This window comes from Siniperca chuatsi, linkage group LG20 (assembly GCF_020085105.1).
Source record: "Siniperca chuatsi isolate FFG_IHB_CAS linkage group LG20, ASM2008510v1, whole genome shotgun sequence".
Lineage (NCBI taxonomy): Eukaryota > Metazoa > Chordata > Actinopteri > Centrarchiformes > Sinipercidae > Siniperca > Siniperca chuatsi.
In genome coordinates, this window is record NC_058061.1 from 7,671,304 (window position 1) to 7,689,098 (window position 17,795).

General features: G+C 40.0%; 1 protein-coding gene across 2 annotated transcripts; it reads left to right on the top strand.

Annotated features, from left to right (window-relative positions):
* The first annotated feature begins 1,105 nt into the window (after positions 1-1,105).
* timp2a (TIMP metallopeptidase inhibitor 2a) lies at positions 1,106-16,293 on the top strand. Of its 2 annotated transcripts, XM_044177837.1 has the most exons (6): positions 1,144-1,552; positions 9,458-9,558; positions 9,705-9,813; positions 12,678-12,802; positions 14,199-14,444; positions 14,975-16,293. In XM_044177837.1, the coding sequence occupies exons 1-5, from the start codon at positions 1,423-1,425 to the stop codon at positions 14,394-14,396; spliced, it is 663 nt and encodes a 220-aa protein (XP_044033772.1). In that variant the 5' UTR covers positions 1,144-1,422; the 3' UTR covers positions 14,397-14,444; positions 14,975-16,293. The 2 variants fall into 2 exon arrangements, with proteins under 2 accessions (XP_044033771.1, XP_044033772.1); XM_044177836.1 differs by having other exon boundaries at positions 1,106-1,552; positions 14,199-16,293.
* The last annotated feature ends 1,502 nt before the right edge of the window (positions 16,294-17,795 follow it).

Consider the following 17,795-nt stretch of genomic DNA (forward strand, 5'->3'; position numbering starts at 1 on the left):
CAACTTGACAACCCAGAAGGATGCATTTGTTGAGAACTGGACAAAATAGACTGCTTACATCTCAACCGTTAGACGTATAAATTGGCATAAAATGGAAATACTCAAGTGAAGTGCAAGTACCAGTGCTTAGGTAAACACAATCCACCACTGCAGACAGAATGAGGAAGCTCAGCATCTTCAGTGACAGATTTCAGACCAAACCGGATGTTTCAGAAGCAGTAATCTTCCATCATTGAATTGTCTTCCTATTTCTCTACACACATAGTTTATGAAGTACTAGTTAAAATTACAAATATACAAATGTTTATTTCATGGCTATTAATTGTTTATACTGCTGAAAAGTAGTATATTTTGAGCAGCAGTGGAAGAAGCATTCAGAAAAGTAGCTATACCATGCTGTAATAATAATACTCAACAAAAATGTTCCCAGTCAGTGTTTTACTAAATCTGATGTATCTGGATTAATATTACAGCTGCATTAATGTGTTTGTTGCATTTTACTGCTGTAGATGTTTTTAAGGTTGAGCTAATTTTAACTATTTTATATACTGTTGGGTAGTTTAATCTGCAGCAATGCATCATCTTCTATAAGATCTTCATATGTTTGTAGCGTCGCTGTCCTGTGAGAACCACGTATCTCTTAAAAAGTCAACTTTTCATGAGCTCAGAAAAACAGCTTAGCTTTGTGACGATGCATTTTCCAGCTGATCCAAGAGCTTTTAAATAGTTTATTTAGCTTAATAGTTTATTAAGAAGTAGGAGAATCACCAAATATGGAGATGCATGGTTTTCACTGGACAGGAAGGGTGTGAAAAAGTGTAATCTGAAAAGTAACTAAAGCTGTCAGACAAATGTAGTGCAGTAAAAAGTACAATATTTGCCAATATTTTGAGTAGAAGTGTAAAGTAGCATAAAAGGGAAATACTCGAGTAAAGTACATGTACCTACTTAAGTACAGTACTTCAGTAGAAGTAGTTACATCCCACCACTGATTTTTGAGATATGCAACAAATATCAGAGTCTCAGGGACCCTCAGATTGAAGCAGCAGCTCCGGTTGTCCCAGCCGGAGGACGCAGCGCCCCCTGCCGGTTCGGCCGTTACCGCCGGGGGGAGGAGCCGCACGAGCAGCTTTATAAAACCGCCTTGATCCCATAAACGAAAACACTCCCGAAAGATAAACAGCTGCGCAGGCACCTCCGAGGGCCACCGAGCACACAGTGAAACCTCACGTTCATAACGGAGCTCAGCGGGCAGACCATCCGGTGTTGTTGACGTCGCCAGGTCTCTGTCGGTTAAAAAAAGAAAGGAAAAAAGCGGAGGGGGGGACGCTGCTGCCTGCCGCTGGACCTACACTGCAACGCATCTGCGCAGCACACAGCAACGAAGAGGGTGAAAAAAACGTCGCATCAGTGTTTATAAAAATGCCGTTTTGCGTTAACGGCTTCCTTTGCACGCTCGCGCTGCTGGTTCTGTGGCGGGCGGAGGAGCTCGCGGAAGCCTGCAGCTGCGCTCCGGTACATCCGCAACAGGCGTTCTGCAACGCCGATGTAGGTGAGTACAGCACCGGGGACTGTTGTTGTTGTTTACCCATGTTGCACCAGGCTCCTGCACGGATGACGGCGGCGGTTTGCAGCCGCTCAGCCCGTCTCCGGTGCGCCCTGAATGGGTTCACAGACGCTGCTGGAAACCGCTAGAAAGCCTGAAGGTGGAGGGTGTTGCTCCTCAAGGCCATGGCCCGACAGTTTGCATTGCATTCACATTGCAGACACACGCAGCTCCCATTGCCATATTTCGTCATGTCACGGTGACAAGCATATACCTCTGAAATGCCAAAGTAGCCATTTGGGACACAGGAATAAAAATTAAAAAAAAAATGTTGTTTGGGTGTCATGGAGTCATGCTTTGAAGGGACACACACACCCACAAACACAAACGCATGCTCATTTTGAAGTAAAGTCCACATAAAATAAATTTTAACATCACATTAAGGAGTTAAAAGTGCACCTGTGTCACTCACTGATGAGTTAATAATGACCATAATGAACTTTATGGTAATTATCTCTTCTGATTTCATTGTAACATCTCAGTATAGTCCTGTAGAACCCGCAATAAGAGGATTATACTGTTGTATCAGGGTGTAAGTGCACTATGTTTGTGTAAGTCAGTGTAACATACAGGAAGGAGTCATGGAGGGACCTTCGCTGTACATAATGTCTCAGGTCTGGAGCAGAGTGTGTGTGTGTGTGTGTGTGTGTGTGTGTGTGTGTGTGTGTGTGTGTGTGTGTGTTTACCAGGCTTCACCCTCAGCAGCTCCGGGACGAAGCAGCGTCGCCTGGCTTCTGCAGGGCAACGTGGCACAAGAGAGGAAAAGAAAGAGACAAGGAGGGAAAGAGCGGAGAGGAGGACAAGGGATGGAGAATGCGAAGAGAAATTTCAGGGGTTGAATCTCAACCACAGAATATGTCACACCACAAGCTTTCCTCTATTTTTTTTATTTCCATTCCTGCTCTGTTTCTTCCTGTGAGGGTTGGTGCTGGGAGGAATTACAGGAATGCTGCTGGGGTTTTCCCAACTTTGCTCCGGTGTAATGCAGGGACACACACACACACACACACACACACTTTCACAGCCCAAATAGACGACTGTAGGCCTGCTGCCATGCATCCATGACATCTGGCTGTCAGTCCAGGGTGTATTTTAGGGGGAAAAAGCAATAAAAGTCACGGTCGAAGTTAAAATATGCATGGTATCCTTGAGAATGAGAAACTTCAAGACCACACTACTCTGGCTCCATCTTTTCTTCCTGCTTTTGACTCCTTATTCACACACTTCCACATGCGCTGGTGTGTGTGTGTGTGTGTTTGCAGATAAGATCTGTGTACTATCTTATTGCAAAATGGCCGCTTGATTTTCAGGTGTGACTCAATCTCCACAGGCAGATGTAAAGGCTGGACCGTAGAGAGAGGACAAGCAGGGTTGAAATGGGTTTTGCAGGCTTGAAACAAGCAGAGAATCAGAATAGAGTTGGTTGTCTGGTTGCCCAGAATGTGCATGTAGGCAACAACAAAGCGACATTGTCAACAGTTATGTGGTCTGACAATTGATATTTGTTTTTGGGGTTTTTTGGTGAAAAGGGACCCCACTCGTTTGCATGTTCACACACATACTGTACATGCAGGGACCAGCAGCATGTACGTGCGCGCGTGTGTGTGTGTCACCTTCTGTTTTTCATACTAAACGATGCCCCAGGTCAGACCGCAAGCCATAAAGATCCAGCAGTGTCATGCACCTACCACACAATCACACACTCACTCAAACGCACATCCTCTTTTCGTATAAATCTGTTGCCCACAAAGGGGAACTTCCCCAGCAGCCCTGCCCAGTTAGACCAGAGTCCACCCCGCTGTCTGCAGCAGTGGACATGCAACAACACACCAACTGTACACGTCTCCATTTATAGAAATATTGACATGTTTTTCTTCATGAAATGTACTTAACATACATCATAAGAAAAACAGTGTCCTGAAAACCGAAGTTTAAGCCTGTGATGCAAAACCTCAAGTTGCTCTCTTGAAAATATATCAGTGTGTCTTGGCAGATATTTGAAAGAGCCTGATGGATACAAATTATTTTTGTTTATTTTTTTTTTAGACCATTAGCTATATTGTAGAGTAGAAACAACTGGATAACATATCAGCCAATATTTGTATTTAAATTGTGTTTACATAAACATTTTTGCAAGGATCCCTCATATCTGGTTCACAAAGAATTGTCATAAGGATTTGTAAACATGTTTTCCAGTTCAGCAGTAAACAACAGGGAAAATAAATATAAGTGTACACGTTGAACAGTAAACTGGAAATTAAAGCTGCACTAATTGACATTTCTATAAAAACATTGGCTCAAATGATAATGTGGAATGTGAATCACCCAACTGCAGTTCCCCTCAGCTCTATGGGTCCGTTAAGCATTGTTCAGCTCATTGTTTTGGTTTTCTGGCCCACATTTCGGTTCAGTCTCAATCAGTGTCGTTTCCAGCCACAGCAGGCAGCTGTTTTCACCTACCTGCTCGGCACCAAAAGGCAGACAGACACAGTTAGCGACTAGCTGGTGAGCATAGTGGAGCCTTTAGCAGCTAAAGAGGCAGATCAGGAGTTGGGAGAGACCCCTAAAGAGAGTGAATATTGAACTTACCAGAAACACAACTCCAAATGAATGATAATGTTGCTCCGTATCAGCTGTATGTAAACAGGCAACTGTTTGCACCATATTAACTTAAAAGGTCATTATGTCAGTGTTGTTTACATCTTGTTCCAATTCCGCTAAGTGACAAAATAATCTATTAATGCTGCTTTAAATATTAGTACTAAAACAATTGGCTGATCGATTGATAAGTCTACAAGCAACCAATTTTGAAAGTTCATCAATCAGAAATACCAAACATTTGCTGGTTCCAGCTTCTCAAATGCGAGGATTTGCTGCTTTTCTCAATTTTATTTCATTGCAAATTGAATACTTTTGTGTTAGTTGGGCAAAACAAGCAATTTGAATATTTCACCTCAGGCTCTGGGAGATTCTGATGGATATTTTTCACAATTTTAATTCATTTTTTAATCAATAATGAAAATAATTGTAAGCTGCAGCACTATAATATTATAAATAAAAACACAAATAACAATATATTACACTAGAATTACAGAACAAGTATGCATAAAAACATAAAAAGCCAATATTGGTTGATAATATCACTTTGGTCAGTCTAAGTCAGTCTCTCCTGCACTGACAGCAGTGCAGCTCCAGTAACTGTATCATGAAGACCTCACAAAGGAAACCAGAGCTTTCGACTTTGCTGCACAGGTCTTCATACAGATGTTGTGAGAAGTCAGGAGACCGGTTGAATTGTGTTTGAGGGCGGTTCGTCTCTGGTCAGAAGGGCCACATGGAGCTACAAACCACATCAGGAAAGTCAGGGATGATTTGGTGGTCACTGGAGTATGAAAAAAGAAACGGATAGTCATGCGGTGGATTGAACAGGGGGGCACTGAGGATGTGGTGTGTGTGTGTGTGTGTGTGTGTGTGTTCATATGGGGTTTGCATGGAAAACATTGCATAGTGCAACTGATACGCATGTATAAGTCATTAGACGTCCTGATCGGGAGGGTAGGGGAGCAATCGAAATGTGGGTCAGCTGGCGGTTTATGGAGGGGGCTCCCGGCTGCTGATTGACTGCTGGTGATCAGATGGCTTAAGGATCAACCTGCGGTGAAGCTCAGCCGCCTGCAGGCCCCCAGTAGTCGTGCTGTTATAGCATCACGCTGTGTAGTCTGCTGCCTCCGCAATACGCTGTTTAGACTGCACAGGGTCATCCGCTCTGGCTTTATTACAGGGGGAAACTGAGAGGTAAACATGTCTGCAACGCCAAGGTGGACAGATAAGCTCCCATAATAGCAATCCATTGTGAACAACAGGGTAATTTCCCCTCAGTATTGTGTCCTGCTGCTGATTTCTTTGCTCGTTAGTTTGTGGCTCAGAATGAGGTCAGGAAATGAGAGCGGAAAAACTGAGGAATGCAGGAGAGAGTGCCAGCCAGGTATACTGCTGCGTGTGTGTGTTTATGTGTATACTCTGGCTGTTGCTGCATATTTGCATAAGCATCAACTGTGTAACTAAAATGCAGAAGTTTTCATTTTGTATCTTCCTGCATCCAAGTTGGTTTAAAAAACAAACAAAAAAACTTAACATATCTCTTATCTTATCTTTATCTCCTCCTTCTCTTTTATTAGCAGTGAATCAAACATTCAGGAAGTAATTTGTCCCAATTGCAAATATGTAATTTGTTTGGCAAAACTTTTTCTTTGGATGTCACCTTTCTAGGTTTTACTTCTTAAACATTAAGTTATTTATAACTTTTGTTATTCAAACCTGCATTAATAGATTTATTTATTTATAGAGCAGCAGCGCTATCTCACACAGTAAATGCCATATATTTAATCACTGTGACTATTGTTTGTCACCTGCTAACTTAATTGATCACCGGATGAGATGTGTCAGGATGTGGATGGATTTAACGCCTCTGTTTTGTCGCGGGAAAGTCTGATAATGCTACTGAACCCCAATGCTAACGGGATGGTACCATGCTTCCCTGCTCAGAAAAATTAATTGACATAAATTTTGATAGTTGATTAATTATTTAAGTAATTTATTGAACACAAATACCAAACATTTACTAGATCTACCTTCTCAAATCTGACGATTTGCTGTTTTTCTCTGTTTCATGACATCGTAAAATTTAATATTTTGGGGTTTTGGTTTGTTGGCGGACAAAACAAGCCACTTGAAGATGTCACCTTCGGCTCAGAGAAAACGTGATGGCCATTTTTCACTTTTCTGACATTTTGCAGATTAAACGATCAATCAATCTAGAAAACCAATGTTAGTTGCAGCATAAACAATGTAGTCGTAGTTACATGTGCAGAAAAGCATGCATGTTTGTACCAGGGGGGAGGAATGAAAAGGGGGAAAGGAAGTGGCGAGGGAAGGAGCAGAAGAACGAGAGACGCTATTAACTCTGGGAGCCATGAACCCCCATATTTGTGTCTGCTCCAAGCCATAAACTGAACCCAAGGGTGCAAGAGCAACAGCAGTCAACTGTGTGTGTGTGTGTGTTTATGTGTGTGTGTGTTTATCTATGTGTACGTGTCCTCTGTTCCTGCTTATTTTATGTTGGGTTTTTTTCTCTATTGCTCATATTTTCCATTCTGAATAAATGCCCGAAGCATAGCTGAAGCTTGAAGTAGTCAGTCAGGCCATTAAAATAACACTATACACACACACACACACACACACACACACACACACACGCGTGAGAAACATGCCTCTGGCCTACTCTTTATCTGTATATCAGCTTTCAAGTTGTATTTGTTTTCATATTCCTTAATTCTGGTTCTGTGACGGTTTCCTGGTCATGTTTGGGGGCAGGAAGGGTCGTGTTACAGGCCAAGTCAGTTTATGTGTCTGGCCCTCATGCAGTTTTAGACCCAATAGAAACCTTAAGTTGGGTTTTCATTGACTGGGCTACTGTTGATGCCCAAGCTGAGTTACTCCAGCTCATTTTTTATTGTCAGTGCTGTGCCTCGGTGTGGTGTGTGCACATGAGACTTCAGGCAGCTGTGGAGGTTGTTTTGGTTGTTGTCCATCTGCCCTTTTGTTAGCCTGGGATGTGGTGAACAAGAATCTGAGGCTTGGGTGATGTTTCAGTATTAACAACTGTCGGTGGAAATCATGTCATGATGTTATAATCTTATCTTTACAGCGTAAGCGATCAGTCGATTTAATCAGACAGAGAAGTAATCCGCAGCTGATAATCTATTAATTGTTTGAGTCATTTCACAAGCAAAAATGACAGATATTCCCTGGTGTCAGTTTCTCTGATGTGAGAATTTGTTGCTTTTCTCTGTTTCATGCCGTTGTAAACTGAATACCTCTGGGTTTGGAAATGTTGGTCGGAGAAAACAAGATTGGGATTTGTGTAATTGTGATGAGTATTTTTGCTAATATCTGATATTTTATAGACCAAACAATTAACTGATTTATCTGTAAAATACTATATTATATTAATCAATAATGAAACTGGTCGTTAGTTGTTATCATTTTTAATTCTGTTGTTTAAATGAATGTTTCCAAGCTAACTGTAGTTACAAACTAACAAAATTAGTTGTTTAAAGTTTTTGTTTCACTGTGGAATACAGTTTTTTTGCATTGATCATTTTAATGGCTAATTTAACATCTGGTCAAGGGACAACAGTTGAAAATCAGCATTTGGCACATTTACAGTGAGGTTGATCAATGTGCATTGTCCCTGAAAGAAAGAAAGAAAGAAAGAAAGAAATCATAAGTTTGATCACTTTATATGTAATTTTGCCAACATTAGCTCTTCTGCCCTCACTATATATGTAGGTGCAGAGCTATGCAGCAAGCTAAACACACTTCCAATAAAAGTTTAAGACAGATGTTGGCCTGTGTAGTTTTTATTGGAAGTCAATGTGAAACTGTGAAAACAGCATTGGACAATAAATTCAATGATAGTGATTACAAATCAGAAAATGATGAGATTCTATAAATAAGAGTTAGATCAAAGGTATTGTAGAGATGAGTTAGTACAGTAACAAGAACACTGGATTCACAAAATAGCTGTCAGATTGATTACATTGTGCTCCATGTCAGGACGAAGTATCACCAGTTAAACATTAAGTTCTCATAGGAAGTACAACACCGTAATTAATCTAGTAAACATACATACAAAATCCACAAGAGTAAAAGTAAAAAGAGTCAAATACACAACAGTAATTCAGCACTTACTTAGAATGTTGTATTAGCAAAACATTAGCTCCAGACAGCTAGCATAGTGGCTAGTTTGGTTAGCAGTAAGCTAATCATAGAGAAACTAAATTCTCACAAGTGAACAGTCACAAAACATCTGTAATAAGAGCAGTACCTACAGATAGTGCTCCAACAAGGGCATCTGGGGAGAAGATAAAAGATGTCTGTCGAAATTGCTTGGTCACCCTTTTGACAAAATGGTGGATGTAACAATGTCAGTTAAACTGCTATGGAACTGTGCCAGTAGCGGTTGCTACTAGCAACAGAATGTTCAACTGAAACCAACTGCTGGTGGCGGAGTATCTGCCATGTTGTGAGATTTATCAGAATCAGAAAAATACTCTTATCAATATTGTGACATTAATTTTATCCGTATCGCTCTGGTTGTGATTCAAATATATTGATATGTTTTTGCCAGTTTTTGTGTTCTAGCAGCCCTGCAAAACATAAGTAGATATAGGTAATTGATGGATGGACAGTTTTTGTGTTCATAACTCCAGAGAGGAGAAAAAAGTGTTTTTCATCAATGGCAGCTTTCAAAAATGTTAATTGGTTCTTATTTGGTGGCTATTTTCTGACAAAGGTCTTTTCCATAGCCTGACCAATACTGGATTTTTAAAGCCGGTACCGATAATTTTCTTTACACAGCCTGTAACACAAACATTTTTGATGAGGCTTCCTTGCATTTTTGTAACCAAGAAATGTGGGCGAGTTGGAAAAATAAACTTGTTACTACTCTCTGGTGGACAAACTATATAATGGTGACACTGTTTCAAAACCTATCTTTGGCATTTCTGTACTTCAGTTTCTTAGCTTTTATCAGCAGACATGTACGCCGATACCAATAGCTATATCTGCAATGAACTTATATCAGCCAAGCACTAGTCTTCTCACATGAGCAGACTTGGTCCATGATTTTAGTTGTTGTTCACATATCTGGTTTCTTATATCAGCACTTTTTCTGCATCCATTTATTGGAAGTGGTATTATCTTTTTAGCATCTACTTTCTTTCTTTTGATGGTGGGATCATATAACCCCATGTGATCTGATGCCATGTTCCTATGTTTCCCTAACAGTGATTCGAGCAAAGGTGGTGGGAGAGAGAGAGGTGGATTCTGGAAATGATATCTATGGGAACCCCATCAAGAGGATCCAGTATGAGGTCAAACAGATCAAGGTAAGAATACACTCATCAAATTTAAATCCTTAACTTGATAGAATATCCACCAGATGCCTCCTAGTATTTTAGTCAAAAGGGTATGATGCTCAGACTTTGACTCCTTAATTTGACCTTTGACCCCCCTCGCTATGGTTTTGTTCCAGATGTTCAAGGGGCCTAACGAGGACATCGAGGCTGTCTTCACTGCTCCTGTGTCCGCTGTCTGTGGCGTTACCCTGGATGCCAACGGCAAGAAGGAGTACTTGATCTCAGGTGTGTTACTAAATCCGAAAATGTGTTTGTGGCAAGTCATTGGTGGCCCATGCTAACACTTAAAGGAATAGTTCAACATTTTGGGAAATACACTTATTTGAGAAGACTGATAACGCAGATTTGAGAGTAGTAAGTATGAAGCTATAGAGCCATGGGATGGTTAGCTTAGCTTAGCATAAAGACTGGAAACAGCTCCACCAACTAACACCTCTTAAGCTCACCGATTAACACATTATGTCTTGTTTGTTTAATCTTTACACATTAAATGTACTCATCTTGACATTCTTACACTTTTTGTACGGAATAAACAAACAAGATATAACGTGTTTATTAATGAGCTTTAGAGGTGCTGGTAGGCAGATTTTGTTACCTTTGGACAGAGCCATGCTAGTTGTTTACTCCTGTTTACAGTCTTTATGTTAAGCTAAGCTAATTGGCTGCTGGCTGTAGCCCCAAACTCGGTGTACAGTAAGAGTGGTATCAATCTTCTCATCTAACTCCTGGCAAGAAGGCGAATAAGCATATTTTCCGAAATGTTGAACTATTCCTTTTAAGCATTTAGCTTTTAGTCAATCACTTTATTGCAGATTGGCATTCAGTTTTAACAATCAAGTAATTATTTAAGTAATTTATCTAGTAAAAATAGCAAATATTTGCTCCAGCTTCTCAAATGAGAAGATTTGCATCTTTTCTCTGTTTTATATCTCTGTTAATAGTATTTGACTGTTTTATATCCTAAATGAAGAATTTACTTATCTAAAAATACTCGTTTGGTTGTCCATTGACTACCTATAACACATACAACACATACAACATGCCGGTTTGATTCTGGTCAACTTTCAATTTTAATTGAAAAAAAAAAGTTTAAAGTTGGAACCTTTGTTGGATGTCATTCCCCTCCCTACCACCATACTTCCTGCCTCTCCATTGTGCTATTTAATTTAAAAAAAAAAGCCAAAATGCCCCCAAAAATACTCGCTAGAGTAATAAAAAATCATTACAGTAATCTTAATGTGAGAAGATTAGAGCTTTTAGCAGCTTTAAAGCTAAATAGAAGTCCAGCTGCTCTGTATTTCAAATTGAAAAAATGTACATAGAATAATAATACAAATGCTACAGTGATTACTTTGCCTTTAGCAGATGATGTGGACGTGTGAGTAAGGAGTATGATATTGTAAAGTAAGACACCTTTGATGTTAGTTTTTGGTGCATAAGCTAAGATTCAACACACAAACAAAAAGTGAAAGAATAAAAAAACAGACAGACAAATAGGAAAGCAACACGGATTCACAGACAGGTAATCAGATATTGACCTCCAGATGTAAACAGCCGGGCAGACAAACATGAGATCGAATAAAGACTAACAGGCCATTTTGTGTGTTGGAGGAGTAACTGTTGATGTTAATTATGGGTAATGATACGCTGCTGACTAAACCCTGTGGAGACTGGGAGTGACCTTGTCTGTCATGCTACAGCTTGAACTCCTGAGATTTGTAAATGTACGTACTGTATATCTTGTTCTCCCTGCTCGAGGTGAAATGACCATGAAATGAAAATAAAATATTTCACTCTACAAGATAACAGCCTGAAGGAAACATTATCTAGTAGACTGGATGTATTATGACTTAGTGACCGTCTATGACCTTGTATCCAAATTCACTTTCACAGATCTTTAACCCCAAGGCCTTTCTTCCACTACAGTGATTAACACTTTATATCTCTTTTATTTAATCCGTACAAAACCAAAGTGGAAAACTGCAATTTTACCATTTTAAGGGGGGTTATGTGCCAGACTAGTTACTGTGACTGGCCAAGAAATAGTCCAGCACATAATCCCTCGTAAAAATGGAATATTTGTTGTTACACTTCGGTTTTGTTCGAATTAAATGTGCTGTGCGTTGCGCTTTAGAGGTGCTGGCAGGTGGATTTTGTTACCTTTGGACAGAGCCAGGTTAGCTGTTTCCCCTTGTCTCCTGTATTTATGCTAAGCTAGACTAACCGGCTGTTTGCTGTAGCCTTATTTAACGGACAGATATGAGAGTGGCATCAATCTTCTCATCCAACTCTCCACCAGGTAGAGAATAAGCATATTTCCAAAAAAGTCAAACTATTCCTTTTTAATGTTTGCATGCTAAATCTGGCTGGTATTGTTATTGAAAGCAGCACAGGCAGTCAGCAGCAGAATGAGATATAGTACAGCGAGTAGAGGAGACGCAGAGGATCATGATGTCATGCATGCTCTGGTTTCCCCATCGCAGACAGACATGCACCCGCAAACACTCGCCCCTAATTACATAGAGTTGTAAGAGGAGGAACTGCTGAAGCCAGCGTTTCCTCTCTTTCAGACTCCTTTTTTTTTTTCAAGATGTAGGGCAGTGGGAAAGTTAATTTTCTGCCGACCGGGGCATCTTTTAAAATGATTCATCCTTTGTCCAGTTCGAAGGGTTAACAGTTGGAAGAGTTGCAGTGAAACGTGAGTCAGTCCCGTCTGCGAGGACATACTGTAAAGACATTTTAACATGTTGAGAGTTGCTCTGCAGACAGATAGTGGTGACGTGGAGAGGTCGCGGCCTCGGCAGATCTGTAAACTCAACTTGAAATATCTTCTTGTTTTGACTGGTGCCGCTTGTGCGTAAAACATAAATTCGAGGACAGGTTGTCTGTGTGTCTGAAAAGTAACAGATTTAATCAGTTTTACTTGGGAATCTGTTGTCTGTGACCTTTTGTCCAATGAGTGTACTTATATTGATGCATCAGGAGCTGGGTGTTGGTGTTTTTGTGCATGTATGCTTGTTATGTCTGAATTTTCTGTCATTGTAAAAGCTTTTATCCCTGTCTCTTTTTTTTTTTTTTTTTTTTTACAGGCAAGGCTGAGGCCGGCGGGCGCATGCATGTGACCCTGTGTGACTACATCATGCTCTGGGACTCCTTGAGCAACACCCAGAAGAAGGGCCTTAGCCAGCGCTACCAGATGGGCTGTGAATGCAAGGTAAGGCAGTGGAGGAGGACTGTCTGTGTATGTGTGGTTTATCTCCCAAAGTCTCCCCTCCTAGAGTACAAAACCAGACATAACAGACCAAACGAGATGAAACATGAGCCACAACAACAGCTACAACAACAAAAGTCAGAGCAATGAGTTGAGGGAGGGAAGCCAGTTATTTGTTGGTTTTAGCTTCTTATATGAGAGGATTTGCATTTTTTCCCAATAATTGATTGTTGTTTTTGCACTTCGGTTTTTATATGGACTAAACAAACAAAATAAAATGTGTTAGAGCGCTTTAGAGGTGCTGTTAGGCGGATTTTGTTACTATTGGACGAAACCAGGTTAGCTGTTTACCCCTGCTTCCAGTCTTTATGCTATGCTAAGCTAAGCTAACCATCCCTTGGCTTATTTCTGAAAATGTCAAACTATTCCTTTAAATCATAATATTGCCAATTTTAGACTGTATTTTATGTAGGCAAAGTTCTTGTACAGTAGACAACAATTAACATTTGAGAACTTCAAATTTATTTATTTAATAAATCTATTTGAGCTTCTTCTGTTGAATGAAAAAAGGGTTTTGTAGAAAAACATTTAAATTATAATCCTAATCCTTATAAATTTCAGTCCTGGTTGATTTGGCAACACCTGTGGTTACTGACGATGACACCAAGTGTGTTTTTTAATACTACATCAAACACCTTGAGCAGCTACTTTGTCAGTAATATAACAGTAGAGCAACTGGTGTATCTGTTTACAGTGCAGCCAAACAAACTCATGTTGTTTTGATAAAGAAGTCAGTCAGTAATCTGCCTAAATCCATCATCCCACAAGTTCCTTGTAGCTGCTCCGTCTTGTTCTATTACCCCCTTGCAAAAAATAAAAAATGATCCAACATGTCGAAAATGACCGTCATCTTGTTTTGTAGACACATTCTTGATGAACAACCGCTGTCAGCATTAACTTCAGAGACAAATATATTGCATTTCCTCTGTCTGCTTCACAATAAAAGCCACCCTGTGTTTCGGCAGTTTTAATGTGAAGCAGCAGGTTGTTCCGTTTGCATTTGCAGTAACTTAATACAGCTTTGACCAGGTGTTAAGAGAGCAAACAGTGAGGCTGATATTGAGGTAAAATTATGCTGGATTATACGCTTTCATCAGTTTACTGTGAATTGCTTGTGCTAAGGTAGTTCTGACCATAAATAATATATAAAATGGGGTTTGACTTCTCGAGGATTACAACTTTAAGATATCATAAGGTATATTGTTTTGGTATTTGTACTGAAACTCAGTTATTGTATTTGCGCTGTATATAAAAAGTACTATGGTATCATAACTCGACTTTACATGACTCAGCAGATTATGCACACAGTATAAGGAGATTGTTTTGTGTGTCTCTGCAGATTGTGCGCTGCCCCTCTTTGCCCTGTGAGATCTCCGCTCCAGAGGAGTGTCTGTGGACGGACCTGATGATTGAGAAGCAGGTGCACGGACGCCAGGCCAACCACTACGCCTGCATTAAGAGGGCGGACGGCTCCTGCTCCTGGTACCGTGGTGTCGCATCGCCCAAGAAGGAGTTCCTGGATGGCGAGGAGCCTTAGTCACGTGGCACACCTGACTGCCCACTGCACAGCCTGGCGAAAATAAATGTAAATGATTCCATTGAAATTTAAGATAACATCGGGCAAAGTGATTTTTGATAAAAAGGCAAAGCTAATGTGACTGAAATTACCTGATGGTCTGAAAACAATCTTTAGCCTCTCTTTGTATTTGTTGTCTGTAAGCATTTCGGTCAGAGAAAGCAACATGAGGCCACTTTCAACCTCAACATTGCTCAACATTAGCTGACTCTGAAGAGGCTCAGAGGTTGTTCTCAGACACAGCGTCTGTAAAAACAAATAAAATAGCATCATGAGACATAGACTGGTCAAGTGATGATGTAACTTCCTCCTGAGGCTGGCGTCAGGAGGATATAAATTCTCGATGAGACAGAGCACTTCCTGCCCCACAAAGCTCTTTAACAGCTCTGCTCTCCACCAATCAATCCCCTATCTACGGACGATCATTTGTTACCCATCGTGTTTCTACTTTTATTACCTCATTCTCCATTTTATTCCAAAGCCAAATTCCAAGTTGCCTTTTTTAAAATGATTGTCTCCCTCTCTCCGAACACTATTAGATACTGCTTCTCTCATCTTCTCTGCTGGGAGCTGTTTGGCCACTGGTGACGTCGGACGCCCACAACAGTGCTTAGCTGTTTTCTTTAAAAAAGAAACATGAGTCATCTTGCATGACTGATCTTTTCTGGTTTTGTTAGGTGAAAATCTTTTCCTGTAGTCATTTTAACTGAAGCCTGTGACCGTCACAGGCCTCACTGGACCAGTCTATGCTGTGTGAAGATGAGCGCTCTAAATTTAAACCTGCTCATGAGGTAAAACAACACCTCTTCACCGCCCCACAGTCCAATCAGAAATATCCCAAATTTCTCAAGCTTCCTCATCTCATGTTCACCCTTCTCCCTTGTTATCCCCACTCTGTAGCTGTACAGTACCTATGCATATACTTTTGTTGTTACTTGATAATTATTTACTGCATTAGAACTAGATTTGCACTTTTTGAGGATGAGTTCCATTAAAGACAAGAGCCTGAGCACTCTGATGTGATAGTTATTATCGTTCGCCCAGACTGACAGATCCACCTCAGGTGCAGATTTCGCCTATTTTGAGTGCTTTTGGTGATCCATATATTTACAAATGCAAGCTTATTCTTGCTTTCTTTGTCATAACAGATAAAATATTACTTGCAATGAAAGAAAAACAAATAAGTGGCGTGTGAGAGGTTCGGATATAAGGGATCTTTTTGCAGATTTTATGTGTGAAAGGGAAACAAAAAGAGCTTGTGGGATGTTATTTCAGTGTCTTTGTATTATCTGTTGATTGTAAATGCAAACAGCAGTTTCATGATTTGCCAATATATTCTCGCAGATGGTTAATTTCATGAGTAATAAGGTCTTTATATGCTTAATGTTAGCTTTGACGCGTCTTTCCTGCTCCTTCCAGTTATTAAAGAAAGCTTTATCGCTGTCATAGAAAGCAAGTTACTCAATCAAAGTTTACAGTGCTGTTTTATACACCTCAAGTTACATTAACAAAAAAAATATATATGACGGAGTATTAGAGGCATAATTTAAAAGTAAACTCTTTCCATTTTCCATTACTTTGTATTTTTTCAGTGTTATTATACCTGTCATGATTTTTGTGTGTTTTTGCTGTCTTTGTCTACGATGTCTTTAGCTGTAGTGTCGAGGTGAGAAGGTCCTCTTGCGCTGGAGTAACGTGAGAGTGAGAGAGATTAATCCTTTTTGGAGAGGTGTAGAGAAATGAGAAATGGGTACCTTGTGTGAATAGAGGACTGTGCATGTGTTTGATGCTTTGTGTAAGTCCAGGCAAAGGACAAAATATTCAGTATTATCAAATAAAAACCACACGTTTGAAAGAATAAACGCTGCCTGCGTGAGTCATTTGGTCAAGGGGCGTTTTCTGATTCAGTGAAGTGATGCAGGCTGTTGTCTTAGCCAAAAGTATGGAGACCCAAAGGTCAAGGTTTTCACTTATCCCATGAAATGTCTCAACATCTAATTCATTTTACAGATGTTGATGGTTCCCAGAAAATGACTTTTCCTCTAAGGTCATCAGATTCACATTTTTGGTTTTGAATGAAATGTTTCGACAAGTATTGGATGGATTTCCATTTGATGTGTAGTACCAACATTCATGTTCATACTCACAATGACAATGCTAATATGCCAATGTTTAGCAGGTATAATGTTTGCCATGTTCACCGTCTTAGTTTAATGTGTTAGCATGCTAACATTTGCTGATTAGCACTCAATACAGTACAGATGAGGGTGATGGGAATGTCATTAGCTAGCTTTGCAGGTATTTGGTCATAAACGAAACATAGTGGACAATTTTTGATCTGATGATGGAGCTCGAAGAAACGTTAAAGGTCCAGTGTGTAGGATTTAGTGTCATCTAGTGGTGAAATTGCAGTTGGCAAACAATTAAATACCGCTCGCATCACCTTCCCCTTCAAAGCGTGTAGGAGAAACTACGGTGGCTGTGAAACTCGTGAACGACCCTATCTAGAGCCTGTTATAATTCATCCTGAGGAGACCATGAATATCTGTACCAAAGGGCACAGCAATCTATGCCATAGCTCTTGAAACATTTCACTCAAAACCACAAATGTTCACCATCTTAGTTTAGCGTGTTAGCATGCAAACATTCGCTAGTTAGCAATTAACACAAAGTATTCTGACCTGATAAAAAGTTAGAGATCACCAGAGTTATTACAAATCATCTTGAGGGGGCCGTGAATGTCTGAACCAAATTTCATGACAATCTATCCAACAGTTGTTGAGATATTTCAGTCAAAGTGATGGACTGACCGACCTTCCCTAGATCCATGCAGCTAGCATGGCTACAGATGACCTACAATAAACTCTGTTATTGAAAAGAAACAGCATGAAATAATGTTTCATAATAAAAGTGTTTCAAATATTGGATTATTCCACTATTTCATGATATATTCCATATTTTCTCTGTGGTTATTTATATGATTATTTATTCCATAATGTGATTTTAAATCTGTAGAACCACTAGAATAGTTAATGCCTTAAGGGGATAAAATGTTCCTACCCCAAAAAGTAGATCATCACAATTCTACACATTACATTGAATTATAAATTTAACCTCCAAACATTTGTAATGTTGGTATGCTAAGCAGTCAAACTTGGCCTTCATTTTGCTGCTGTTAATTTCCCACCAAGGCTGTCAGTGTGCGTAATTTAGATATGAGAGGAGTGGAGAGGCTGTGTTGGTAGGAGGGCAGATTAATACGCTTACATAGATGTGGTAATCGACTCAACTAGGAAAATATTTGAGAAATGTTCAGGCAGAGCCCAGACCGGGCGGTTTTGTCATCTCTGTTGATTCTCT

Coding starts and splice junctions, on each gene's coding strand:
- timp2a (XM_044177836.1), top strand. CDS start 1,423: ATGCCGTTTTGCGTTAACGGCTTCCTTTGCACGCTCGCGCTGCTGGTT. Junction 9,814..12,677: donor GAAGGAGTACTTGATCTCAG/GTGTGTTACTAA, acceptor TTTTTTTTACAG/GCAAGGCTGAGGCCGGCGGG. Junction 12,803..14,198: donor AGATGGGCTGTGAATGCAAG/GTAAGGCAGTGG, acceptor GTGTCTCTGCAG/ATTGTGCGCTGCCCCTCTTT.